This window comes from Mobula birostris, chromosome 4, assembly GCF_030028105.1.
Source record: "Mobula birostris isolate sMobBir1 chromosome 4, sMobBir1.hap1, whole genome shotgun sequence".
NCBI lineage: Eukaryota > Metazoa > Chordata > Chondrichthyes > Myliobatiformes > Myliobatidae > Mobula > Mobula birostris.
In genome coordinates, this window is record NC_092373.1 from 11,020,327 (window position 1) to 11,043,713 (window position 23,387).

The window sequence follows — 23,387 nt, forward strand, 5'->3', positions numbered from 1 at the left end:
CTCAAGGATTTGATCTTCTTCCCGCGCTGACATGGATGACGCGTGCATAATGACCTCGCGTGCGTTCAAGCTCAACAGTGGGCGTGACAGGGAATGAGGAAAGGTGCAGCTCACTCATATCGCCAAATCATATCGTTTCCTCACGGCCCGGTAGCAGATGCTTTGCGGCCCGGTGGTTGGGGACCACTGTTCTACCTCTCTCCCTTCTTGAAGAGTGGAGTGTCATTTGTAATTTTCCAGTCTTATGGAACTATTCCAGAATCAAGTGATTCTTGAAAGAGCATTACTAATGCCTCCACCATCTCTTCAGCAGCTTCTTCTAGAACCCTGGAGTATACATCATCTGGTCCAAGTGACACATCTACCTTCTGACCTTGCAGTTTCCCAAGATCCTTCTCCCTAATAATGGTAACTTCACACAATTCTGACCACTCACACTCTCGAACTTCCAGCAATTCTGTTGTCTTCCACAGTAAAGACTGGTGCAAAATACTTATTCAGTTCATCTGCCATTTCCCTGTTCCTCATTACTACCTCTCCAGCATCATGCAAGATATTTAACAGAATGAGGAAAGGAAAAATTGGATTATCTGAGATGACAGCACAACCAAAGACAGAGGGGAGCTCGGCTTTGCCATTTGCTGAATTTATTTCATTCAGAGATATAGAACAGTAACAGCACAACGAGCCTGCATCGCTCATTAGACCCATGTGACCCATTAACCTACTAATTCGTAGGTCTTTGGAATGTGTAGGAAAACCGGAGCATCCAGGGGGCAGTCACAGGGAGAACGTACAAACTCCTTACAGACAGAGACAAAATTGAACCTCGTTTACTGGCACAGCGATAACGCTATTCTAGCAAATTTAATGTTGCATGATTGGTAATTCTGTTTAACAGTGCAAGTTTTTCCCCACAATCAGAATTGGTAGTTGTCTATCATATACGATGATGACCGGAAACGTGGATGGGAGAGTTTTTAAAATAGAAAAGCTGTTGCATTGTGACAGTTTCACTCTCTTGACCTCAGAAGTCTGGGCCCAGTTGTACAAACAAGCATCACCAACTGGGGTCTTCCTTGGCTGCAGTGAATGACCATGACATCTTCTATGCCACGTCACGCCCTTCACTCTCCACAGCGCATTGCAGTACCACCTTCCTGGCCGTTGGATCCCACAGCAGATCTCATATGCCCAGTCCACCAGAGCTCACTTGCATGCCCGGACAGGTATGTCCTTATCTCACCGCAATATGAGGCCACCAGCTGCCCTCACTTGGTTGAGATCTCCTGTCGAGGTTGTGTGGCTGCTGCTGCGTGCAAACAGCTACTTGGAGCCACAGGTGAAAGCTGAGTGTCTGTTGGAGACCAAAGTCAAGTGAGTTGCCCCAGAATGGATACGACAAACCCCTTCAATGGGGGCCCCTTCCTGGTTACCTCAGAATTGGATAAAAATTAGCTTACAATTATGTTAGAAATTTTTTTAAAAATCCATTGTCTCAGGTTTGAAAGTTAATTAGAATCGGAAGATACCTTGTCCTAGTTTTTAAGCTGTAAACCAGCAGACAAAAGAACCTGCACTGAGTGTAACAGTTATGAGTAACTTATGTTACTAGGATAGCAAAGTTTGAAAAAATTAAAAATATTACTGTAGCTTTATTTGTCACATGTACATTGAGACATACTGTGAAATGGGCTGTTTGCATCAACAATCAACAGTATGAGGATGTACTGGGAGCAGCCTGCAAGTGCTGCCACACTTCCAGCGTCAACAAAGTATGCCCACAACTTATTAACCCTAACCTGTAAGGCTTTGGAATGTAGGAGGAAACTGGAGCAGTGAAAGGAAACTCAGGCAGTCATGGGTAGAATGTAGCATCTTCTTATAGACAGCAGTGGAATTGAACTCAATGCACTTTCTCTGTAACTATATTTTATTTATTTAGAGACACAGCACAGAATAGGCCCTTCTGGCTCAACGAGCCACACCACTCAGCAATCCAACTATTTGACCCTAGTCTAATGACAGGACAATTTACAATGACCAACTAACTTACTAACCGGCACAGCTCTTTGGACTGTGGGAGGAAACTGGAGCACCCAGGTGAAACCCATGCAGTCAGGGGAGAAGTAATTGAACCGCAATGGGTGATCACTGGCACTGTAAAGCATTGTGCCGACCATGCTGCCTGATGCAGGGATGAGCACTGATGTGCTATGACTATTAAAAATAGGAAGATGAATTCACATTTAAAAAGCTGCATAGATAGGGCAGCTTTGGGTTTTTAGTTAATTGGGATCTCTCCTGGGGCTATAATGACTGTACAACTATAGATAGCACCAGAACTGGAGGATCACTTGTATATCAGCAAGGAAGTTCAGTAGTTCTGGGTCTGAACTCACTGAAGTTTAGAAGAATGAGGAGGGATCACATTGAAACCTATCAAATATTGAAAGGCCTAGAAGAGTGGACGTGGAGAGGATGTCTCCTACAATGGGGGAGTCTAGGACCTGAGGGGACATGATCAGAATAGAAGGACATCTCTTTAGAACAGAGATGAGCAAGAATTTCTTAGTCAGAGGGTGGAGAATTTGTGGAATTCATTGCCACAGACAATTGTGCAGGCTAAGTCACTGGGTATATTTAAAATGGACATTGATGGGTTCTTGATTAGTCAGAGCATTAAAGGTCACAGGGAGAAGGCAGGAGAATGGGGTTGGTAGGGATAATAAATCAGCCATGATGGAATGGTTGAGGTTACAAGTACTGTGGTCTTCAGGTCCAGTCCTGCTTGGGAACTTTCAGACTATAAAGGCAAAGGCTGAGACTCACCGTGACAGTGTATCTCACATAAAAAAACAGAACAGGCAAATCCAGTGGAGAGAGCAGAAACAGAAAGGAGGGGAAAACACAAGGTGGCTGGTTAGCTGAACCATATTGCCTTCAGTGCCAGGAATCTCACAGACAAGAGAGACAATCTATCAAACTGGATCAGAACATGGGATCATGATATTGTTGCGATCACAGAAACACAAGACTGGCAGCTCAGTGTTTTTCGGGTACAAATATTTCAGGTGTGACAGGGCAGGGTACAAAAGGAAGGGGGTAGTGCGTGACTGATCAGGGAGAACATTACAGCAATAGATTGGGATACCTTGGAGGGACTGGACAATGACACTGTGTGTGTAGAATTTAGTACGGCAATCACTTTGATAGGCCTTAGACGATCGAACTCCTGGTAATTAGTTGGAATTAAAAGAACAGGATACCAAGCCAGATAGCAAAGGTGGGGGGGGGGGGGGGGGGGTGACGTTACCACTATCAAGAGAAATTGTCTTAGTTCAAAGGCGAATTTCCAACAGTATTAAACAGGATTTGGCAAAGGGAGATTGGGAGGGAACAGCTGCTAGAGTTGAAAATAGCACCCGATAAGTGGGATGTGTTTAAAAGAGATCAGAGTCAACATGCAACTTCAAGGGTAAGTAGTTATTATTTCTACGCACAAGTTCACCAGAACTCAAATTCTAGAAGCAAGCAACGTGAACCTCGAAAGGTCAGTACTAGCTGTCCAAAGGGTGTCAAAGTGAATAGAAGACACATAGTACAGGAGATTGTTCCTTTCATCTTGGCTCATGCCAAATCTTCAAAAACAATCCAATTTGTGCCCTGCTCTTTCCTCACACCTGTAATCAGAGAGTTGTAGACTCAGCCAGCTCCATTATAAACACAACCCTCCCCACCATCAAGGACATCTTCAAGAGGACACACCTGAACAAGGCAGCATCCATCGCCAAGGACCCTCAACATTCGGGACATGCCTTCTTGCTACCATCCTGAAGGTGGTAAAGGAGCTTGCAGACCCACACGTAACCATTCAGGAAAAACTTCCTCCCCTCCATCATCAGATTTCTGAATGCCCCAGAAATCCTATCTCATTGTTCCTTTCTGTTCTTGCATCATTTATTTTTATAATTTACAGTTAACTTTGTCTTGGCACTTGCTGCTGTCACAAACCAACTTCACTTCATCTAAATCAGTAATAACTCTGATCTAAGATTGTACACTTAAAAACATAACTTATTAAGAGGAACAGTATGTCTTCATCTCCCGTATGACTCCATCTCTGTTAGACCACAAGACCTATAGGAGCAGAATCAGACCACTTGCCCCATCGAATCTACTCTAATTTTCCATCAGAATCAAATATAATATCACCAGCATATGTTGTGAAATTTGTTAACTTTATGACAGCTGTGCAATGAAATACATGATAAATAACCTGGAAATTTACCTGGTATATACAGTATATATCTATGAAATAGATAAGTTAAAACAAGTAGTGCAAAAATAACAAATAAAAAAGTAGTGAGGTAGTGTTCATGGGTTCAATGTCCATACAGAAATTGGATGACAGAGGGGAAGAAACTGTTTCTGAATCGCTGAGTGTGTGCCTTCAGACTTCTGTACCTCCTTCCCAACGGTAACAGTGTGAAGACCTGGGTGAAGATCCTCAATGATGGATGCGGCTTTCCTAAGGCATCGCTCCTTGAAGATGTTTTGGATACTACGGAGACCAATACCAATGATGGAGCTGACTAATTTTACAAGTTTCTGCAACTTATTTCGATCTTGTGCAGTAGCAACCCCCACCCCCCACACCAGATGATGATACAGCCAGAATGCTCTTCACAGTACTTCTGCAGAAGTTCAAGTGTTTTAGTTGACAAACCAAATCTCCTCAAACTCCGAATGAAATATAGCTGCTATCTTGCCTTCTTTATAACTATATCAATATGTTGTGTCCAGGTTAGGCCCTCAAAGATGTTAACACCCAGGAATTTGAAATTGCTCACTCTCTCCACTTCTGATTCCTCTATGAGGATTAGTTTGTGTCCCCTCATCTTACGCGTCCTGAAGTCCACAATCAACTGATGTTGAGTACAAGGTTGTTGCTGTGACATCACTCAACAGGGATATCTCCCTCCTATACACCCTTTCATCACTACGGTATCTAAAATTTTGCCAACAATGGTTGTACCATCAGCAAATTCATAGATGCTGTTTGAACTATGCCTAGCGACACAGTCATGGGTGTAGACAGAGTAGAGCAGTGGGCCAAGCACACATCCCTGTGAAATGCCAGTGTTGATGCCAGACAGGTAGAGATGTTATTTCCAAACACCACAGATTGCGATCTTCCAGTTAGGAAGTTGAGGATCCAATTGCAGAGGGAGGTACAGGCTTTGTAGCTTTTCAGTCAGGACTGTAGAAATGATGGTATTAAATGCTGACCTATGTCAATAAACAGCATCCTCTTTGCATTGGTGACTTATCATCCCTCTCAACCCCATTCTACATATGCTTCATGGTAGCACAGAAGTTAGAATGCCTAGTTTTACTCCAGGTGCCCCAGTTTCCTCCCACAGTCCAAAGACAAACCAGGTGGGTTAATTGGTCCCTGTAAGATGTTCCATGATTAGGTTAGGGTTAACCAGAGTTGTGGGGTTGCTGTGGCAGTGTGCCTCGAAGGCCGGAAGGGGTGGCCTACTCCGTGCTGTATCACTAATTAATTTCTCCTGCCTTCTATCAAATACACCCAATGGCATGCATCTCAAAAAGCCTCTGATAACCAAGTCTAGCTCCTGGCCTTCATGTGTGGCTTAGCTACTAAGTCCAGTGGAACCGCTTCTACTGACTGAAGGGGCAAAGGTGGGTTACTGGCACCTTAGAACTAGTTGCTTCAGGCAGGCAAGGCTCATCAGCCATGAATGGCAGCTCATCAAGGAAAAAGAAAACTCTGACCTCGGGCCTCTGCTGCCTTGCGGCTACACCCACTTGTGAGGAAACCTTTGGAAGTAAACCCCAAAAGGAAAAATCTAGAGCAGGAGTACCGATAGATTGGACTGCTGATTCAGAGAAGGCAAAAGGTGAGGGTGATAAAACTCTGAGGTGCTCGGATGCAGCAGTCTTGTTGTACTCTTGTCCCCCTGACCTTGAATAGCTGATGATTAAGTGCTGACCATTCTATTTATCAACAGTTCTCCTCTGTGATCCTGACCACAGTTTACATACTGCCAAAGGAAGATAAGCAAGCACTTGATGTATTGAGTGCTGCGATTAGCAAACAAGAAACAACCTATTCCAAAGCCTTTCAACTCCTTGTCGGGGACTTCAGTCATGATTGTTTAAAGGAATTTCTGCCATATTATCATCAACGTATCACCTGCAGCACCAGGGGTCCTAACACACCTGACCACTGTTACACTACCGTAGATCTGTAACTGGTCCATGCGTAGACCACCTTTCTGGAAATCTAGTCTCTTAGCTATCCTGCTCTTACCTGCAAACAGGCAGAGGCTAAAAAGCAAAGCTCCAGAGATAAAGACAAAAAAAAAGAGGTGGTTGTAGGAGGCTGAGTGGCTACGGGATTGCTTCGATTCAGTGGTCTGGGCCATGTTCAAAGACCGAGGATCCAAATGGATAATGGCAGTTTGTCATGGAGTTTATAAAAACAGCTGTAGACAAGTGGATCCTCACAAAAGTCTTCCCCAATCAGAAGCCTTAGATGAACCATGAGATCCACAATCTACTGAGAGCCACATCAGTGGCATTAAGGTCTGACAACAAGTTAAGTACAACAAATCCAGGTACAATCTCTGGAAAGCCATCTCACATGTGAATTGGCAATTCTAGACCAAACTTGAATCACTAAAGGATGGTTGACGGCTATGATGGGTTTGAATGCTACCATCTCCTACAAAGTGAAACCAAGCGACATAGGTGACAAAGACTTTGCCCTCAATTACCTCAATGCCTTTATACCTGCTTTGACCATCAAAACATGGAGGACCTTCACGAACTCCCACAGCCCCCAATGACCCTGTGATTTCAGTCTGTGAGGCCAATGTGACAGTATCCATCATGAGGATAAACCCACAGAAAGCGTCCAGCCTCGACAGGGTGCCCATCTGAGTACTAAAGACCTACGCTAATCAACTGGCTGGAGTATCCACAGACACCTTTAATCTCTCGGTTCAGCAGTCTGAGGTACCCAACTTCAAGTAGGCTCAATTACACCAGTACCCAAGAATGTGGTAACCTGCATTAATGATGATCGTCCAGTAGCATTTACATCCACTGTGATGAAGTGATTTGAGAGGCTGGTGAGGTAACATATCAACTCCTGCCTGAGAAGCAACTTGGATCCATTCCAATTTTCCTACAACAGGTCCACAGCACATGCCATTTCATTGGCTCTTTACTCAATCAGGGAACATCTGGATGATGAAGATGCAAACATCAGAAAGCTTGTCATTGACTGCAACGTCCCCTCAAAACTAATCACCTTATGCAATTGGAACCTCGATTTCCACACTTCCAGACCCCAGTTAATTTGGGTTGGCAACATCATTTCCATACCCTCCCTCAGAACAGGGACACCAGAAGGCAGTACGTATGCTTCTGCTCTACTCACTCTGTACTTATGACTGTCAGGATAAGCAAGGTTCCAACGCCATATTTAATTTTGCTGATATCACCACTGTTGTTTGCCAAATCAAAAGTGGTGATGAATCAGCCTTACAGGAGGGCAAACATGAAGAAAGAACACAAGTAAAATAATGAAGACAGCACAGTACTGCCTGTACTTCCTTAGAAGTTTGCGAAGATTTGGCATGACTTTGAAAAATCTGACAAACTTGTATAGATGTGTAGTGGAGAGTATATTGACTGGCTGCATCACGACCTAGTATGGAAACACCTATGCCCAAAGTAGTAGACGCAGCCCAGCCGATCACAGGTAAAGTTCTCCCCACCACTGAGCACCTCTACAGAGTGCTGTCACAGGAAAGGACCCCCACTATCCAGGTAATACTTTCTTCTCACTGCTACCACCAGGAGCCTCAGGACACATACCACCAGGCTCAGGAACAGTTATTACCCCTCAGCCATCGTGAACCACAGGGGACAATTTCATTCAACTTCACTCATCCCATCACTGAACTGTGCCCATAAAGTATGGACTCACTTTCAACAACTCTTCATCTCATGTTCCCTGTATTTATTGATTATTTATTCTTCCTCTTTGTATTTGCAGTTTGTTGTTTTTTTTTATTTGCACATTCATTGTTGTCCATTCTGTTGGGTGGGTCGTTCATTGATTCTATTGTGTTTCCTGTATTTTCTGTGATTGCCCACAAGAAAATGAATCTCAGGGTTATACATGGTGTCATATGGGTACGGAGATAATGCATTTTGTTTGAACTTCATCAGCTACATGGAAAAGGGGGAGTTTGCTGCGTGGGCTTCAGCTTGTTCTCCACATCATACTGCCCTGGCTTGCATATCAAACGTGGAGAATCAGGAAGCAACATCCATTGAAGACCCCGAGCAACAGATGGCCTCAGCTCCCCACAATGATGTTCTCCCTTTACTCTACTAAATCTTGTAATTTTCACTACATTTACTTTGTCCATCTCAATTGCTACATTAGTAGACACTGACAGCTACTGTAACCTCACCACAGAAATAAAATGGCTTTCCAAGGCACAAGTATAACCCTCTCACTGTAGGCTCATAATGAAACGGCTTTTACTGTGAATTCAAACTAACAGAAATATAACTCTACAATGCATGGAGAATAATGATAAGAAGGACATTTCCAATAAACAAACATATCTAAGGTAAATATGAAATGCAAATTCACTGTTCAACAAGCAATAATTTAGATCAAACCGGTATAAACTTAGATTAAAATTGAACTGACAAAATATTTTAAACTATAACAAACAGAATAAAGAAAATAGCCCATTACACATATATAACCCACTGCAAGTGAAACATAAATAATTATCCACGCAACATGCAAGGACAAGGTGTCGAACTTTCTCCAAGGTAACTAAATGTTATCTGCACATTCTCTGCGAAACCAAAGTCTGCATTACGGTTTTCTGATAGCAGTATCTGCCCTTCCAAATGGGTTCTGTAATGGTTTCATCATGTTCTTCTGAAATGTTCGTTGTCCACTTCCTTTTTCCTTCTTCGATCCCAAGCTGTCTGGAAAATGGCTTCCCTGTTCTTTTCCCACATACTCTCCAAAATAAAATTAACAAGACAAATCCTATTGGCTAATTTTACAAGACTAACTTAACCAACTAATTTTTTTAAATATTTTAAACAGTAAAAATGATAAAAGAAGAATAGGGATGGCAAAAGACATCTTTACGAGAATGAAGAGTATACTGACCGATACAAAACTAGGCATGACAACCCGCCTCAGAGTACTGAAATGTTACGTTTATCCAGTTATGTTATATGGCTCAGAATGCTGGACATATCTAGTAACATGAGGAAACGAATTGAAGCAGCAGAAATGTGGTTTTCGAGGAAGATGCAAAGAATATCATGGACAAAACAAATATCTAACAAGGATGTCATGAACAGAGCAAACGCAAAAAGAGAAATAATGTATGAGATCTTGAAAAGGCAACATAAGTTCATTGGACATGATTAGGAAAGAGGAGTTAGAATGCACGGTAATTATGGGAAAGATTGAAGGGAAGAAAGCAAGAGGAAGACAAAGACAAATGATGATGAAGACAGCAGCCAGAGAACTCGAAATGAATACCAATGAATTGATCTACTTGACTAAAACAGGAGTGTGTGGGCCATGGCAGTCAAAGCTGAAACTGGGCATGGCACCTAATGATGATAATGATGAAAAATGAAATACTTGATTGTATAATATAATTAAAGTGCCACTTACTGCATTTTGAGAAAATCTACAAAAAAATACCCAATAGCATAACTGTATTAATAAACTAAAACAAGGCCTTAAACCAGGGTATCACACAAGCAATACAACCCCCTCCTTCCCGTAGGTAGGAACACTGTACCTCTGTCCAACCTTCCGATGGGTTTTACTTTTCCGTGGGGACTTTTCTAGCTGCTCCTGTCTCTTAGGTGACAACTGATCTTGTTTTCTTGCCAATGAGCTGGAGTCTAGCTTCTCAGATAGTGGCGGTGAGACCTCTTCATGCTTCTTGGATGACCGGCAATACTTCGTACCATCCCACTTCTCCTCACCGGGACAGGGCTTGCGTTCAGGCCCAGCTCCAGACTCACTGGGGGCTGAAGTGCTCTCTTCCCCATTCAGGGCAGCAGACTTGCCCAATGAATCCATCCACAACTGAGAGGAACAAAAATGTTTAAAATTTTCATCAATATCTTCATGACTGAAAACACTGAAAGCACATTCAGGAGTGTACATAATAAAGTGGCCCAGGAGTGGAATCCAGTATGTTCTTTTGCTACTGCAACCCATCCACTTCAAGGCTGAATGTGTTGTACATTCAGAAATGCTCTTCTGTACGCCACTATTGTAACACGTTTATTTGAGTTACTGTCACCTTCCTGTCAGCTTTAACCAGTGTGGCCATTCTTCTCTAGCCCCTCTCATTAACAAGGCATTTTCATTCTCAGAACTGCCACTCACTGGATATTTTTTTGTTTTTCGCACCTTTCTCCATAAACTCTGGAGACTGCTGTGTGTGAAAATCTCAGGAGATCAGCAGTTTCTGGGATACTTAAACCACCTCATCTGGCACCAACAATCATTCCACAGTCAAAGTCACTTAAATCACATGTCTTTCCCATTCTGATGTTTGGTTCTGAACAAATGAACCTCTTGACCGTGCCTGGAAGTTTTTATGCATTGACTTGCTGCCACATGATTGGCTGATTAAATGTCTGCATTAAGGATCAGATGTACCTAATTAATTTGTCACTGGGATTATGCACGTTACTGAATTTATAGAAAGCCTCGACTTGCAAAATATTTACAGGCTCTGGATTACAAGTTTGACTCCAATCATTGAGGCTGTCCTCCATTTGAATGCAGGACTCCTGCTATCCTATAAAATGCTAGTACTCAATAAGAGGGGCAAGATGAGAAGAATCTGGAAACACTTGAGAATTTTAAGAACAAGATGCTCCAACACAGGTCAACAAATACAAAAGTGCATGAAAATGTAGTGTTGAGCAAGCAGGGAGTCTGCAGAAAGATTTAGATTGGGAGAATGGGCAAAGAAGTGGCAGATGGAATACATTGTAAGGAAGTGTATGGTCATGCACTTTGGTAGAAGGAAACAAGATGTAGAATACTTTGTAAACAGGTAAATTTTTTCAAAAGGGACTTGAGAAGCCTCATGCAGAATTCCTTAAAGGTTAACTTGCAGCTTCAGTCAGTGGTAAGGCGGCAAATGCAATGTTGGCATTCATTTCAAGAGGACTGGAATATAAAAGTGGGGATGTAATACTGGGACTTTATACATTTGAAGAATCGTGAGCAGTTTTGAGCCCTTGTCTAAGAAAGCATGTGCTGGCATTGGAGAGTCAAAGGAGGTTCACAAGAATGAACCCAGGAATGAAAGGGTTAACATATGAGAAATGTTTAATGACTCTTGACCTGTACTTACTGGAGTTTAGAAGAATGAAACCTATTCAATTCTGAAAAGTCTACATAGAATGGACAGGAAGATGATGTTTCTTATAGTAGGAGAGTGTAGGGCCAGAGAGAACTGCCTCAGAATAGAAGGACGTCCTTTTAGAAGAGAGATGAGCAGCAATTTCTTTTCCCAGAGGGTGATGAATCTGTGGAATTCATTCCCACAGATGGCTATGGAAGCCAAATCATTGGGAATATTTTGAGTGGAGATTGTTAGTGTCGAGATTAATCAGGCTCAAAGATTATGAGAAGAAAGCACAAGAATGGGTTGAGAAAGATAATAAATTAGCCATGACCGAATGGCAGATGAGTTGAAAGATCCAATTCTGCTCCAATGTCATATGAAGAAATAGAATTAGAAACATAGAAAACCTACAACACAATACAGGCCCTTCGGCCCACTAAGTTGTGCCGAACATGTCCCTACCTTAGAAATTACTAGGGTTATCCATAGCCCTCTATTTTACTAAGCTCTATGTACCTATCCAAAAGTCTCTCAAAAGGCCCTATAGTATCCGCCTCCACCACCGTTGCCGGTAGCCCATTCCACACACTCACCACTCTCTGCGTAAAAAACTTACCCAACATCTCCTCTGTACCTACTCCCTAGCACCTTAAACACAAAATAATCTGCAGATGCTGGGGTCAAAGCAACACTCACAACACGCTGGAGGAACTCAGCAGGTCGGGCAGCATCGGTGGAAATGAACAGTCGACGTTTCGGGCCGGAACCCTTCGTCAGGACTGTGTGCCCCCTTGTGGCAGCCGTTTCAGCTCTGGGAAAAAGCCTCTGACTATCCACACGATCAATGCCTCTCATCATCTTATACACCTCTATCAGGTCACCTCTCATCCTCCGTCGCTCCAAGGAGAAAAGGCCGAGTTCACTCAACCTGTTTTCATAAGTCATGCTCCCCAATCCAGGCAACATCCTTGTAAACCTCCTCTGCACCCTTTCTATGGTTTTCACATCCTTCCTGTAGTGAAGTGACCAGAACTGAGCACAGAACTCCAAGTGGGGTCTGACCAGCATCCTATATAGGTGCAACACTACCACTTGGCTCCTAAATTCAATTCCACAATTGATGAAGGCCAATACACTGTATACCTTCTTAACCACAGAGTCAACCTGCGCAGCTGCTTTGAGCGTCCTCTGGACTCAGACCCAAGATCTCTCTGATCCTCCACACTGCCAAGAGTCTTGATGCAAGTTAAGACATAAGCAGCATAGTTTTTCAATGAACAGGTATAAGGAGCAAGGCAAGTGTGCACAAAACAGTCAAGGCACAAATAGTGCTGTCAGAATTCATACATAAAACAAGCAAGGCAGCATCTTTGGAGTGAAATGATAACGTTGCAGGCGAAGGCACTTCGTCACGAAGATGAAACGTTCACAAGACATAGAAGCAGAATTAGGTCATTCAGTCTGAGTCTGCTCCGTCATTCATTCACGGCTGATCCGGAATCCCACTCAACTCCATACACCTGCCTTCTCACCATATCCTTGGCTGCCCTGACCAATCAGGAAACTTATGAACTTCCGGACTTGGTCTCCACCACAGTCTTGTGGCAGAGCATTCCACAGATTCACTACTACCTGGCTAAAGAGAAATCCTTACCTCAGTCTAAGAGGTAGAACCTCAATTTTGAGGCTGTGCCCTCTAGTCCTGGATACCTCCACCACAAGAAACATCCTCTCCACATCCACCCTATCTAGACCTTTCAACATTCAGTACGTTTCAGTGAGCTCCTCCCCCCAACCTCCACCGCATTCTTCTAAATTCCGGTGAGTACAGGCCCAAAGCTGCCAAACACTCAGCATATGTTGATCCCTTCTTTCCTAGAATCATCCTCATGAACCTCCTCTGGACTCTCTTCAATGACAACACATCCTTTCTGAGATATGGGGCCCAAGACCATTGACAGTTCTCCAAGTGCAGCCTGACTAACGTCTTATAAAGGCTGAGCATTATCTCCTTGCTTTTACTTTCTATTCCCCTTGAAATAAATGCCAACACTGCATTTGCCTTCTTTACCACAGACTCAACTTGTAAAGAAACCTTCTGGGAGTCTTGCATGAAACTCCAAAGTGCCTCTGCACCTCTGATGTTTGAACCTTCTCCCGTTTAGATAATAGTCCGCACTATTGTTCCTTTTTCCAAAATGCATTATCATACATTACCACTGTATTCCATCTGCCACTATTTTTGCCCATTCTTCCAATTTGTCCAAGTCCTGCTACGATTGTGTTGCTTCCTCAGCACTACCTACCTCTCCACCTATCTTTGTATCATCCACAATCTCTGCCAGAAAGCCGTCAATTCCATTATCCAAATCATTGACAGAATGTGAAAAGTAGCGATCCCAACACTGTCCCCAGGAACACTACTAGTCACTGGCAACCAACCAGAAAAGACCCCTTTTTTTCCCCCCACTCACTGCCTCCTGCCTGAGAGCCATTCCGCTATCCATGCCAGTATCTTTCCTGTACCGCCACAGGATTTTATCTTGTTATGCAGCCTCATGTGCAGCACTTTACAAATTGCCTTCTGAAAATCCAAGTAAAGGACATACACAGCCTCTCCTTTGTCCATCATGCTTGATCCTTCCTTGGAGAACTCTTAACAGATTTGTCAGGCAAGATTTCCTTTTTACAGAAACCATGCTGACTTTGACTTAGTTTATCATTAGTCTCCAAGTACCCCGAAACCTCATCCTTAATAATAGACCTCAACACTTTCCCAACCACTGAGGCTAGGCTAAATGACCCATTATTTCCTTTCTTTTGCCTTCCTCCCTTCAAAAAGAGTGGAGTGACATTTGCAATCTTCCAGTTATCCGGGACCATGCCACAATCAAGTGACTCTTGAAAGATCAATGACCAATGCATTCGTCATCTCTTCAGCAACCCTCTCAGAACTCTGGGATTCATCCACCTAGTCCAAGTGACTTATCCACCTTAAGGCCTTTCAGTTTGCCTAGCACTTTTTCCTTTGTAATAGCAATGGCACTCAATCCTGCTCTCTGACACTCACAGACCTACGGCACACTGCTAGTATCTTCCACGGTGAAGACTGATGCAAAGCATCCATTACGTTCATCTACCATTTCTCTGTCCCCATTATTACCTCACCAGCATCATTTTCCAGTGGTCCAATGTCAACTCTCACTTCACTTTTACTTCTTACATGACAAAAAAATTAGTATCCTGCTTTATATTATTGCTAGTGTGTCCTCATATTTCATGTTTTCCCTTATTATAGCTTTTTAGTTGCCTTTTGTTGGATTTTAGTTGCTCCCAATCATCCAACTTCCCCGTTACTTTTGCTACCTGATATGCCCTTTCCTTGGCTTTTATGCAGTCCTCAACTTCCCACGTCAGCCACGGTTGCCTACCCCTGCCATTTAAGAACAACCTCTTCTGTGGGACATACTGTGAACTATTTCCAGAAACTTCAGCCATCTCTGCTCTGCTGTCATCCCCACCACTATCCTCCTCCAATCCACTTGGGAAGGCTCCTCTCTCATGCCTCTGTAATTCCTTTTATTCCATTGTGATACATATATATGTGACTTGTGCTTCTCCCTCGCAAACTGCAGTATGAACTCAATCATATTATGAACACTGTCTCCTAAGGGTTCCTTTGCGTTAAGCTCCCTAATAAGATCTGGGTTATTGTACAACACCCAAAGATAGCCTTTCCCAGGGTAGGCTCAAGCACAAGCTGTGCTAAAAAGCCATCTCATAGGCATTCAACCAAATCCCCTCTCTTGCGATCCGACACCAACCTGATTTTCTCAATCTCTTGCATATTGAAGTCCCCCATTACAATGTGACATTATCCTTATTACATGCCTTTTCCAGCTCCCTTTACAATCTCAACCCCACATCTTGGCTACTATGTGGAGGCCTATATGTGATTCCCATAATAGTTTTTTTTAAAAACCCTCGCAGTTTCTTAACTCCACCCACAAAGATTCAACATTCTCCAATCCCATGTTCTCTTTCTAAAGATTTAATTCCACCTCGTACCAACATAGCCACAACGCCGCCTATAACTTCCTGCTTGCCCTGTTGATACAAAGTATATCCTTTGATGTCGAGCTCCCAACTATGGTCTTTTTTCAGTCACGACTCAGTGATGCCCACAATATCATACTGACCAATTGCTAACTGTACCATGAGTTCGTCCACCTTATTCCAAACACTATGCACATTTAAATATAGCACCTTCAGTCCTGCATTCTTCACCCTTTTGAATTTTGCATCTGTGGCACAATTTAGCTCTTTGTTGTCTGCATTTGTACACAATCATTTGCTTGTCCTTCCTTACATTCATATTATATTCATCATCTAATTGTGAACCTATTGGCTCATCCTCAGTTCTAGCTTACTGGCTCCCGTTTCCCTGCCATCTTATTTAAACCACTCCCAAAAATTCTCATAAATCTACCCACGAGAATCTTGGTCCCCCTCAAATTCAAGTACAACAGGTCCCTTTTGTACAGGTCACACCTGCCCCAGCAGAGGTCCCAATTATCCAGAAATCTGAATCCCTCCCCCTTGTGTCAATTCTTCAGCCACACATTTATCTGCCATCTCATTTTATTCCTATCCTCACTGTCGCGTGGCAATCCCGAGATTACTACCCTTAGGTCCTGCTTCTCAGCTTCCTTCCTAACTGCTTCTATTCTTTTCTCAGGACCTCCTCCCTTTTTCTGCATGTCATCAGTACCAATAGGTACCACAGCTTCTGGCTACTCCTCCTCCCTTTTCAGAATATTGTGAACGCAGTCAGAAACATCACAGACTCTGGCACCTGGGAGACAAACTACCTTCTATGTTTCTTTTTCACGTCCACAAAATTGCCTTTCTGTCACCCATTGCTGCTGCCGCCCTCTTCAGTTTCCTACCCTTCTGAGCCACAGAGCCAGACTCAGACCAGTTGAGTTCATACAACATAGAATAGTACAGAACAGTACACACCGACCGGCCCATGATCTTGTGCCAACCACTTAACCTCCTCCACAATCAATTTAACCTTTCCCTCCTCCACAGCCCACAAACTTCCAATTTTTTTTCCATCCATGTGCCTATCTCAGGGTCCCTGAAATGTCCCTATTGAATTAGCCTCTACCACCACCCCTGACAGTGCATTCAAGATGTTTCCCACTTTGTATAAACAATCTTCCTCCGACATCTGCCCTAAATTTACCTGAAACTTCCACCATTTTGTGTGTTGCTCAAGATTTCCAGCATCTGCAAATTTCTTGTGCACATGCTATCAGACATATTATGGGAGAGATAATATGCAATGGCATGAATACACGTGACATGAAATTCATTCATTTCATAGACAAACATAAAACCAAAATTGACATACAGTTGGTATCTTTTCCCATGGTACAGGTATCAAAAACGAAGTATTTCCTATAGTGGGGGGAGTCTAAATCCAGAGGGCACAGCCTCAGAACAGAAGAACATCACTTTAGAACAGAGATGAAGAGCAATTTGTTTAGCCAGAGGGAGATGAGTCCTGGCTGTGGAGGCCAAATCATTGGGTATATTTAAAATAGCGGTTGATAGGTTCCTGATTAATCAGGGCGTCAAAGGTTATGGGGAGAAAGCAGGAGAGTGGGGTTGAAAGGAATAATAAATCAGCAATGATGGAATGGTGGAGCACACTTGATGGGCCAAATGGCCTAATTCTGCTCCTATATTTTACGGTCTGTCAAACCCAAGTCTATTGTACAATGGACAAGTATGCCTTTGCGAAAGGGCACGTTTAAGATGAATAGAAGTTCAACAGGGGAGCCAAGGGAAATGTTTGTTTTAATCATATTCAGAGGTTGATATCTGGAATATGCTGTCAGAGGTGTTGGAGACAAATACATAGCTACATTTTTAAGACATATAGATAAGCAGTTAACTAGCAAGGCAGAGAAGGGGAAAGCAGAGCCTTCAGATGCTGGAATCTGGGGCAAAAGACACATTGTTGAATGGACAGCTAGTTAAGCAGCACCTTATTTTTATTGGTTTATTATTGTCACATGCACCTAGATATAGTGGAGAAACTTCTCTTATGTATTGTTCACAAGGATTTGGGGAAGGAAATGGCCATTACCGTTTTGGGTTGAGACCCTTCATCTCGATGGCATTGAAGATTGCGGACAAATAGAATGAATGCACAGATAAAACCTGACCGATAGCCTAAAGCAGGGGTTCCCAGCCGGGGGTCTGCGGCCCCCTCGCTTAATGGTATTGATCTGTGGCATAAAAAAAGGTTGGGAAAGCCTGGTCTAAAGCAAAAATAATATACAAGAGCAGAATTTGCTGGAAACACTCAGCAGGTCACGCAACAACAGGAAGTGTACTGCAGAGAAACAGGCCCTTCAAGCCATCACATCCTTGGCAACCTTTCAGCCCAATTCCACTAATCTCGTTTTCCCCACATCGGGACACATGCTTGTGGAAATTGAAAGAGTTAACGTAAACACCTCCACGTCAGAACCGTAGGCCCTTCATAAGAAATTGCTTCTACCGGAAACATTTTCCCACTTCTGCCTTCCACAGATACTACCCGATTAACTTGGAACTGTTTCCAGCATTTTGTTTTGACACAGAGCATATTCCCTTCAGCCCACGACGTTGTGCCAACCCTTTAACCTACTCCAATCTAATCCTTCCCTCCTACATCCACCAGCATTTTTTTTATTGCCCATGTGCCTATCTAAGCGCTCCTAATGTATCTGCATCTACCACCTCCCCTGGCAGCATGTTCCGTACACCCACCACTCTCTGCAAAACCCTGCCTCTAACATCCCTCCCCCATACTTTCCTTAAACTGTGGCCATCTATTAGCCCTTTCTAACCTGGGACAAAGTCTGGCTGTCCACTCTCTTGTACACCTTCATCAAATCACCTCTCATCCTCCTTCGCTCCAACCTATCCTCATAAAATATACTCTCTAATCCAGGCAGCATCCTGGTAACTATTCCCTGAACCCTCTCTAAAGCTTCCACATCCTTCCTATAATGAGGCAAACAGAACTGAACACAATACCCCTAGCGTGGTCTAACCAGCCATTCACCAAACTGCAAAATTACCTCTCAGCTCTTGAAATCAATCCTCTAACTAATGAAGGTCATATGCTGTCTTAAGCACCCTATCAACATTTGCCACAACTGTGAGGGATCTATGAACGTGAAACCAAGATGCTTCTGTTCTTCCAAATTCCATTTACTTTAAATTTAGAATTTGATTTTTCCCTAATTTCAGACTTCCAGCACATACAGATTAACTTCTATTTTCAAGAAATCATGGTACATGTTGATAGAGGTAAGACTGGATGAGAAAAGAAGAGGTTTAAGATAGATGTGAAGCAAAGCTGGATAAACTTCCTGGACCCTGTACAGAATACAGAGGAGGTGGTGTTGGCTACCCTGAAGTAAATCAGTGTGGATAAATCCCCAGGGCCTGACAAGGTTTTCCCTCAGACCCTACAGGAGGCAAATGCAGAAATTGCTGGAGCTCCAGCAGAGATATTTAAAACGTCCTTAGCAATAGGGGAGGCACCAAAGGATTGGAGAATAGTCAAAGATGTTTCGCAGTTTAGAAAAGGTTCTAAACAGAAACCAGGAAATTATAGGACAGTGAGTCTGACATCAGTTTGTGGAGAGGTTATTGGAAGGTATTCTAAGGGACAGGACATAAGTATTTAGATAGACCTGGACTGATTAAGGATAGTCAGTATGCCTTTGTGTGTGGTAGGTCATATCTAACCAATCTTACGGAGGAAGTTACCAGGAAAGTGGATGATGGCAAGGCTGTGGATGTTGTTTACATGGACTTTAGCAAAGCATTTGCCAAGGTCCCACATGGGAGGCTGGTCAAGAAGGCTCAGTATCTTGACATTCAAGATGAGATCATAAATTGAATTAGACAGTGGCTTTGTGGGAGAAGTCAGAGAGTGGTACAGGGTTTTCTTTCTGACTGGAGGCTCGTGACTAGTGGTGTGCCACATGGATCACCGCTGGGTCCTTTGTAGTTTGTCATCGATATCAGTGATCTGGATGAATATGGTTAACTGGATCAGCAAGTTTGAGGATGACACCAAGATTAGGAGTGTAGTGGCCAGTGAGGAGTGCTATCATGGCTCGCAGAGGGATCTGCATCAGCTGGAAAAATGGCAGATGGAATTTAATGCAGACAAGGGCAAAGTTTTGTACAGTACTTTGGTATGACCATCTAGAGTAGGTTTTGAGGAGTGTGGTAGAACAAAGGGATCTGGGATACATAATTCATTGAAAGTGGCTTCACAAGTGGATAGGGTCATAAAGGAAGTTTTTGGCACATTAGCCTTCATAAATCAATGTATTGAGTACAGAGGTAGGATGTTATATTGAAGTTGGTGAGACCTAAATTGGAGTATTGCGGGCAGTTTTCATCACCAACCTACAGAAAAGATGTAAACAAGGTTGAAAGAGTGCAGAGAAAATTTACAAGGATGTTGCTCGGTCTGGAGTACCTGATCTATAAGGAAAGATTGAATAGGTTAGGATTGCGTTCTTCAGAACGTAGAAAATTAAGACGAGATTTAATAGAGCTAGACAAAACTACGTGGGGTATTGTCGTTAGGTCACATCTGGAATTTCCATTTGGCGGACAATTTCCCTCCATGCCGCTCTGACATATTGGGAAATCATGTTCGTGGCAGGTTAAGCAGTGGTTTGCCTTTGCCTTCTGCTGGGTGAGTTTAAAGAGATCACCACCTCTTGCAGTGAATGACCAGGATGTCTAAGTGCCTTGTCGTGTTCTTAAGCGCTCCACCACGCCTGCTGGCCTGCCTTCTTGATCGTTGGGACTATTAAATGGTCTCTTCCGCTCAATCTGCTATGGCCAGACTTCACACAGATCCCCTACCTCACCGAGGGTTGAAGGCCCGTTGGCTACCCTCACCTGGTTTGACCCATCTGCCAAGAGAGTTTACCGGGGTGTGGCTGCTGCGCGTGCTACAGCTACTTGGAGCCACAGGTGAAAGCTAAGCGCCAGGTGGGGACCAAAGGTGGACGAGCTGTCCTAAAAAAGGGGCACGGCAACCCCCTCCCCCCACCAGAGGTGTTACCCCTCCCTAGACACCCCATGTGGGGTATAGATAGGGTAAATGCAAGCAGGTTTTTTTCCACCAGGTAGGGTGGGACTACAACCCGAGGTCATAGGTTAAGGATGAAAAGTGAAAAGTTTAAGGGGAACATGAGGGGAAACTTCTTCACTCAGAAGGCCGTGAGAGTGTGGAATGAGCTTCTAGCACAAATGGTCCACGCAAGTTCGATTTCAATGTTTAAGAGAAGTTTGGATAGGTACATGGATTGTCAGGATATGGAGGCTACGGTCCAGGTGCAGGTCATTGGGAGTAGACTGTTTAAATGGTTTGCCATGGACTAGATGGGCTGAAGGACCCATTTCTGTGCTGTTCTTCTCTATGACTCTATAGAGAAAACACAGCAAATCTTTCACAATCCCTGATATCACACAGATCTGGCAGGCAAGTGCGTGATCCGACTGTGCTTCACATCATCCCACTCCACCTCACAACAAAAAGAAGAAACAGGTAAAGACAGAAGATGCACAGACATTGGAATCTTGAGCAAAAGGCAGATGGGCAGAATTCAACAGGCTGAGCAGCAGCTGTGGGGTGGGGAAGAAACAGTCAATACTCTGGGTTGAGACCCTAACACCAGGGATACCGATTCCAGCAGCTTGTTCTGAGCTGAAGCAGATAACCTTTACATAGCCTACTGCCATTGCTGCCTTATCAGACACATCCCACCCTCCCTCCACCATCCCAGATGCTGCCTGACATAGAACAGCACAGTGCAGAAACAGGCCCTCCAGCTGTCCATGATGCCAAGTTAAACTAAATCCCTTCTGCTGCACAACATTCCTCCCTTCCCTGCACGTTCATGTACCCATGCAACAACTGCTTCAACACCACTGTCAAACCTGCTCCCACCACCATTCCCAGGCAGCCCATACCAAGCACTAAGGTATGGAGGGCTATGACCCAAGTGCAGGTCAATGGGACTAGGTAGTATAATAGTTCAGCATAGACTAGCTGGGCCTGTTTCTGTGCTGTAGTATTCTATCACTCACAACTTTGTAAAAAAAACACAACTCACACATCCCCTTCAAACTTTCCCTCTCTCACCTTAAATGCATGTCCTCTCATTTCAACCCTGGGGAGAAGATTCTGTCAACCTGATTTTATTAGCTTAACATCCCCACCCCCCCCCCCAGTCTCCAGGAAAAAAAAGGCAGTGATGCCCAATGCCAGAGGACATTCTTTTAAGGTGAGAGGAGGAAAGGTTAGGTGAAATGTCAAGAGGTATTTTTTTTTTGACAGAGAGTGCTTAGTGTTAGGAACACGCTGCCGTGGGGGTCGTGGTAGGAGGCAGATAAATTCAAGACACTTAATAGACTCTTAGATGTGCACGTGATGAAAGGAAAATAGAAGGCAACGACATAAAACACTGAAGGAACTCAGCAGGCCAAGTAGCATCTATGGTGGGAAATGAACAGCCGACGTTTCAGGCCAAGTCCCTTCATCAGGGCTGGAAAGGCAGAGGGAAGAAGCCAGAGTGTAGGGGAAAGGAAAAGAGTACAAGATGGTAGGTGATAGGGGAAACCAGGTGAGGGGAGGGGGAATATGTGAGCGACGTAAAGGGCTGAAGGAGGAATCAGGCAGCAGTGGACAGTGGGCTATGGAAGAAAGGGAAGGAGGGGAGGAGGAAAGAAGGGGTAAGAGAGGAACTAGAACGGGGAATGGAAGAGATTGGGGAGAGGATAGAAATCACCAGGAGCTAGAGAAATCGATGTTCAATTCTGGACTGCGTAGGAAGGAGAAGCCCTGAAGCAACCTGCACCTCATCTCCCTCACTTTACAACCTGACCTGCCTGGCCCGGCCAGGGCGCATGGGAGAAACTTAACTCAAGGCAGAGGCTAAAGGAGTTAAGGTATAAAAGGGTGCAGAAAAAGCGGGGTCGGGTTCAGCAGAAGACGGAGGGGAGGTGAGCACAGGGCTTAATGCAAGACCTGGCCTGGAGATTGAGTTACACCCACTGAGACGTTTTAACTTACAATAGAACATTAACCAGGCGTCATTCCCTGGGACTGAAGCCAAATGAAGGCCCTCATGGAGCTCGGCGCCCTCACCTCCACCTCCAACCCCGCTGCAGCACTTCACACGAGGCCGAGGCCCCGAGAGCGACCCGACTTTCCCCAGACCCAGCCTACCTGCCCATCCGTAACAACAACGTCGATGCCGATTGGCCGCGGCGCCCGAGTACCGCACCCACGATTCGCCAGCGATTGGCCCACATCAGGCCATCCAATCGGGAGCCAGGAAAGGCGCAGCTGTCCACTTGACAGCGGTGCTGTGTTCTGATTGGCTGAGGTGTGAGGGCCCCTCCCCCGTGTAACTTGTCAAAGAAGGAATTTTACTCCGTAAACACAGATCATCTGCAGATCACAAACAAAAGAAAATCTGCAGATGCTGGAAATCCAAACCAACGTACGCAAAATTCCGGTGGTACTTAGCAGGTCAGGCAGTATCTATGAAGAGGATGCCTGACATGTTGAGTAAGTTTGCTATAGATCTCTTTTGCAATGATGTCGACCTTCTCAAAAGTGTATGCTAGGATTACAAAGCAAATCTTTACATTGCATTTATAAATTTATACCGTCTCCACCCAGAGAAAACTCCTTGCTTTTATTTGCAATATAGTGCTATCCTGACGTTTTCCATTGTCAACGGAGCTAGGTGGAAGACCTGGAGAAAAAGCTACTGGAAGAATTAAGGAGGCCAAGTGCTGTCTCAAGAACAG

The 23,387-nt window shown here is 44.0% G+C and overlaps 1 protein-coding gene across 9 annotated transcripts in view; it reads right to left on the reverse strand.

The window, feature by feature from the left end:
- The window catches only part of LOC140196160 (NAD kinase-like), a 117,454-nt gene extending 94,594 nt beyond the window's left edge, over positions 1-22,860 (reverse strand). For 8 of the 9 annotated variants that reach the window (XR_011885638.1, XR_011885640.1, XR_011885637.1 and 5 more), the window contains exons 1-2: positions 22,642-22,791; positions 9,894-10,186 (exon numbers count right to left, since the gene is read on the reverse strand). Coding sequence is in view for 5 of the 9 variants with exons in the window: in XM_072254909.1 (XP_072111010.1) it covers positions 9,894-10,180 (287 nt within the window). In the remaining 4 variants the exon portion in view is untranslated. The other variant, XM_072254906.1, reaches the window with a different exon arrangement.
- Positions 22,861-23,387: the final 527 nt, after the last annotated feature.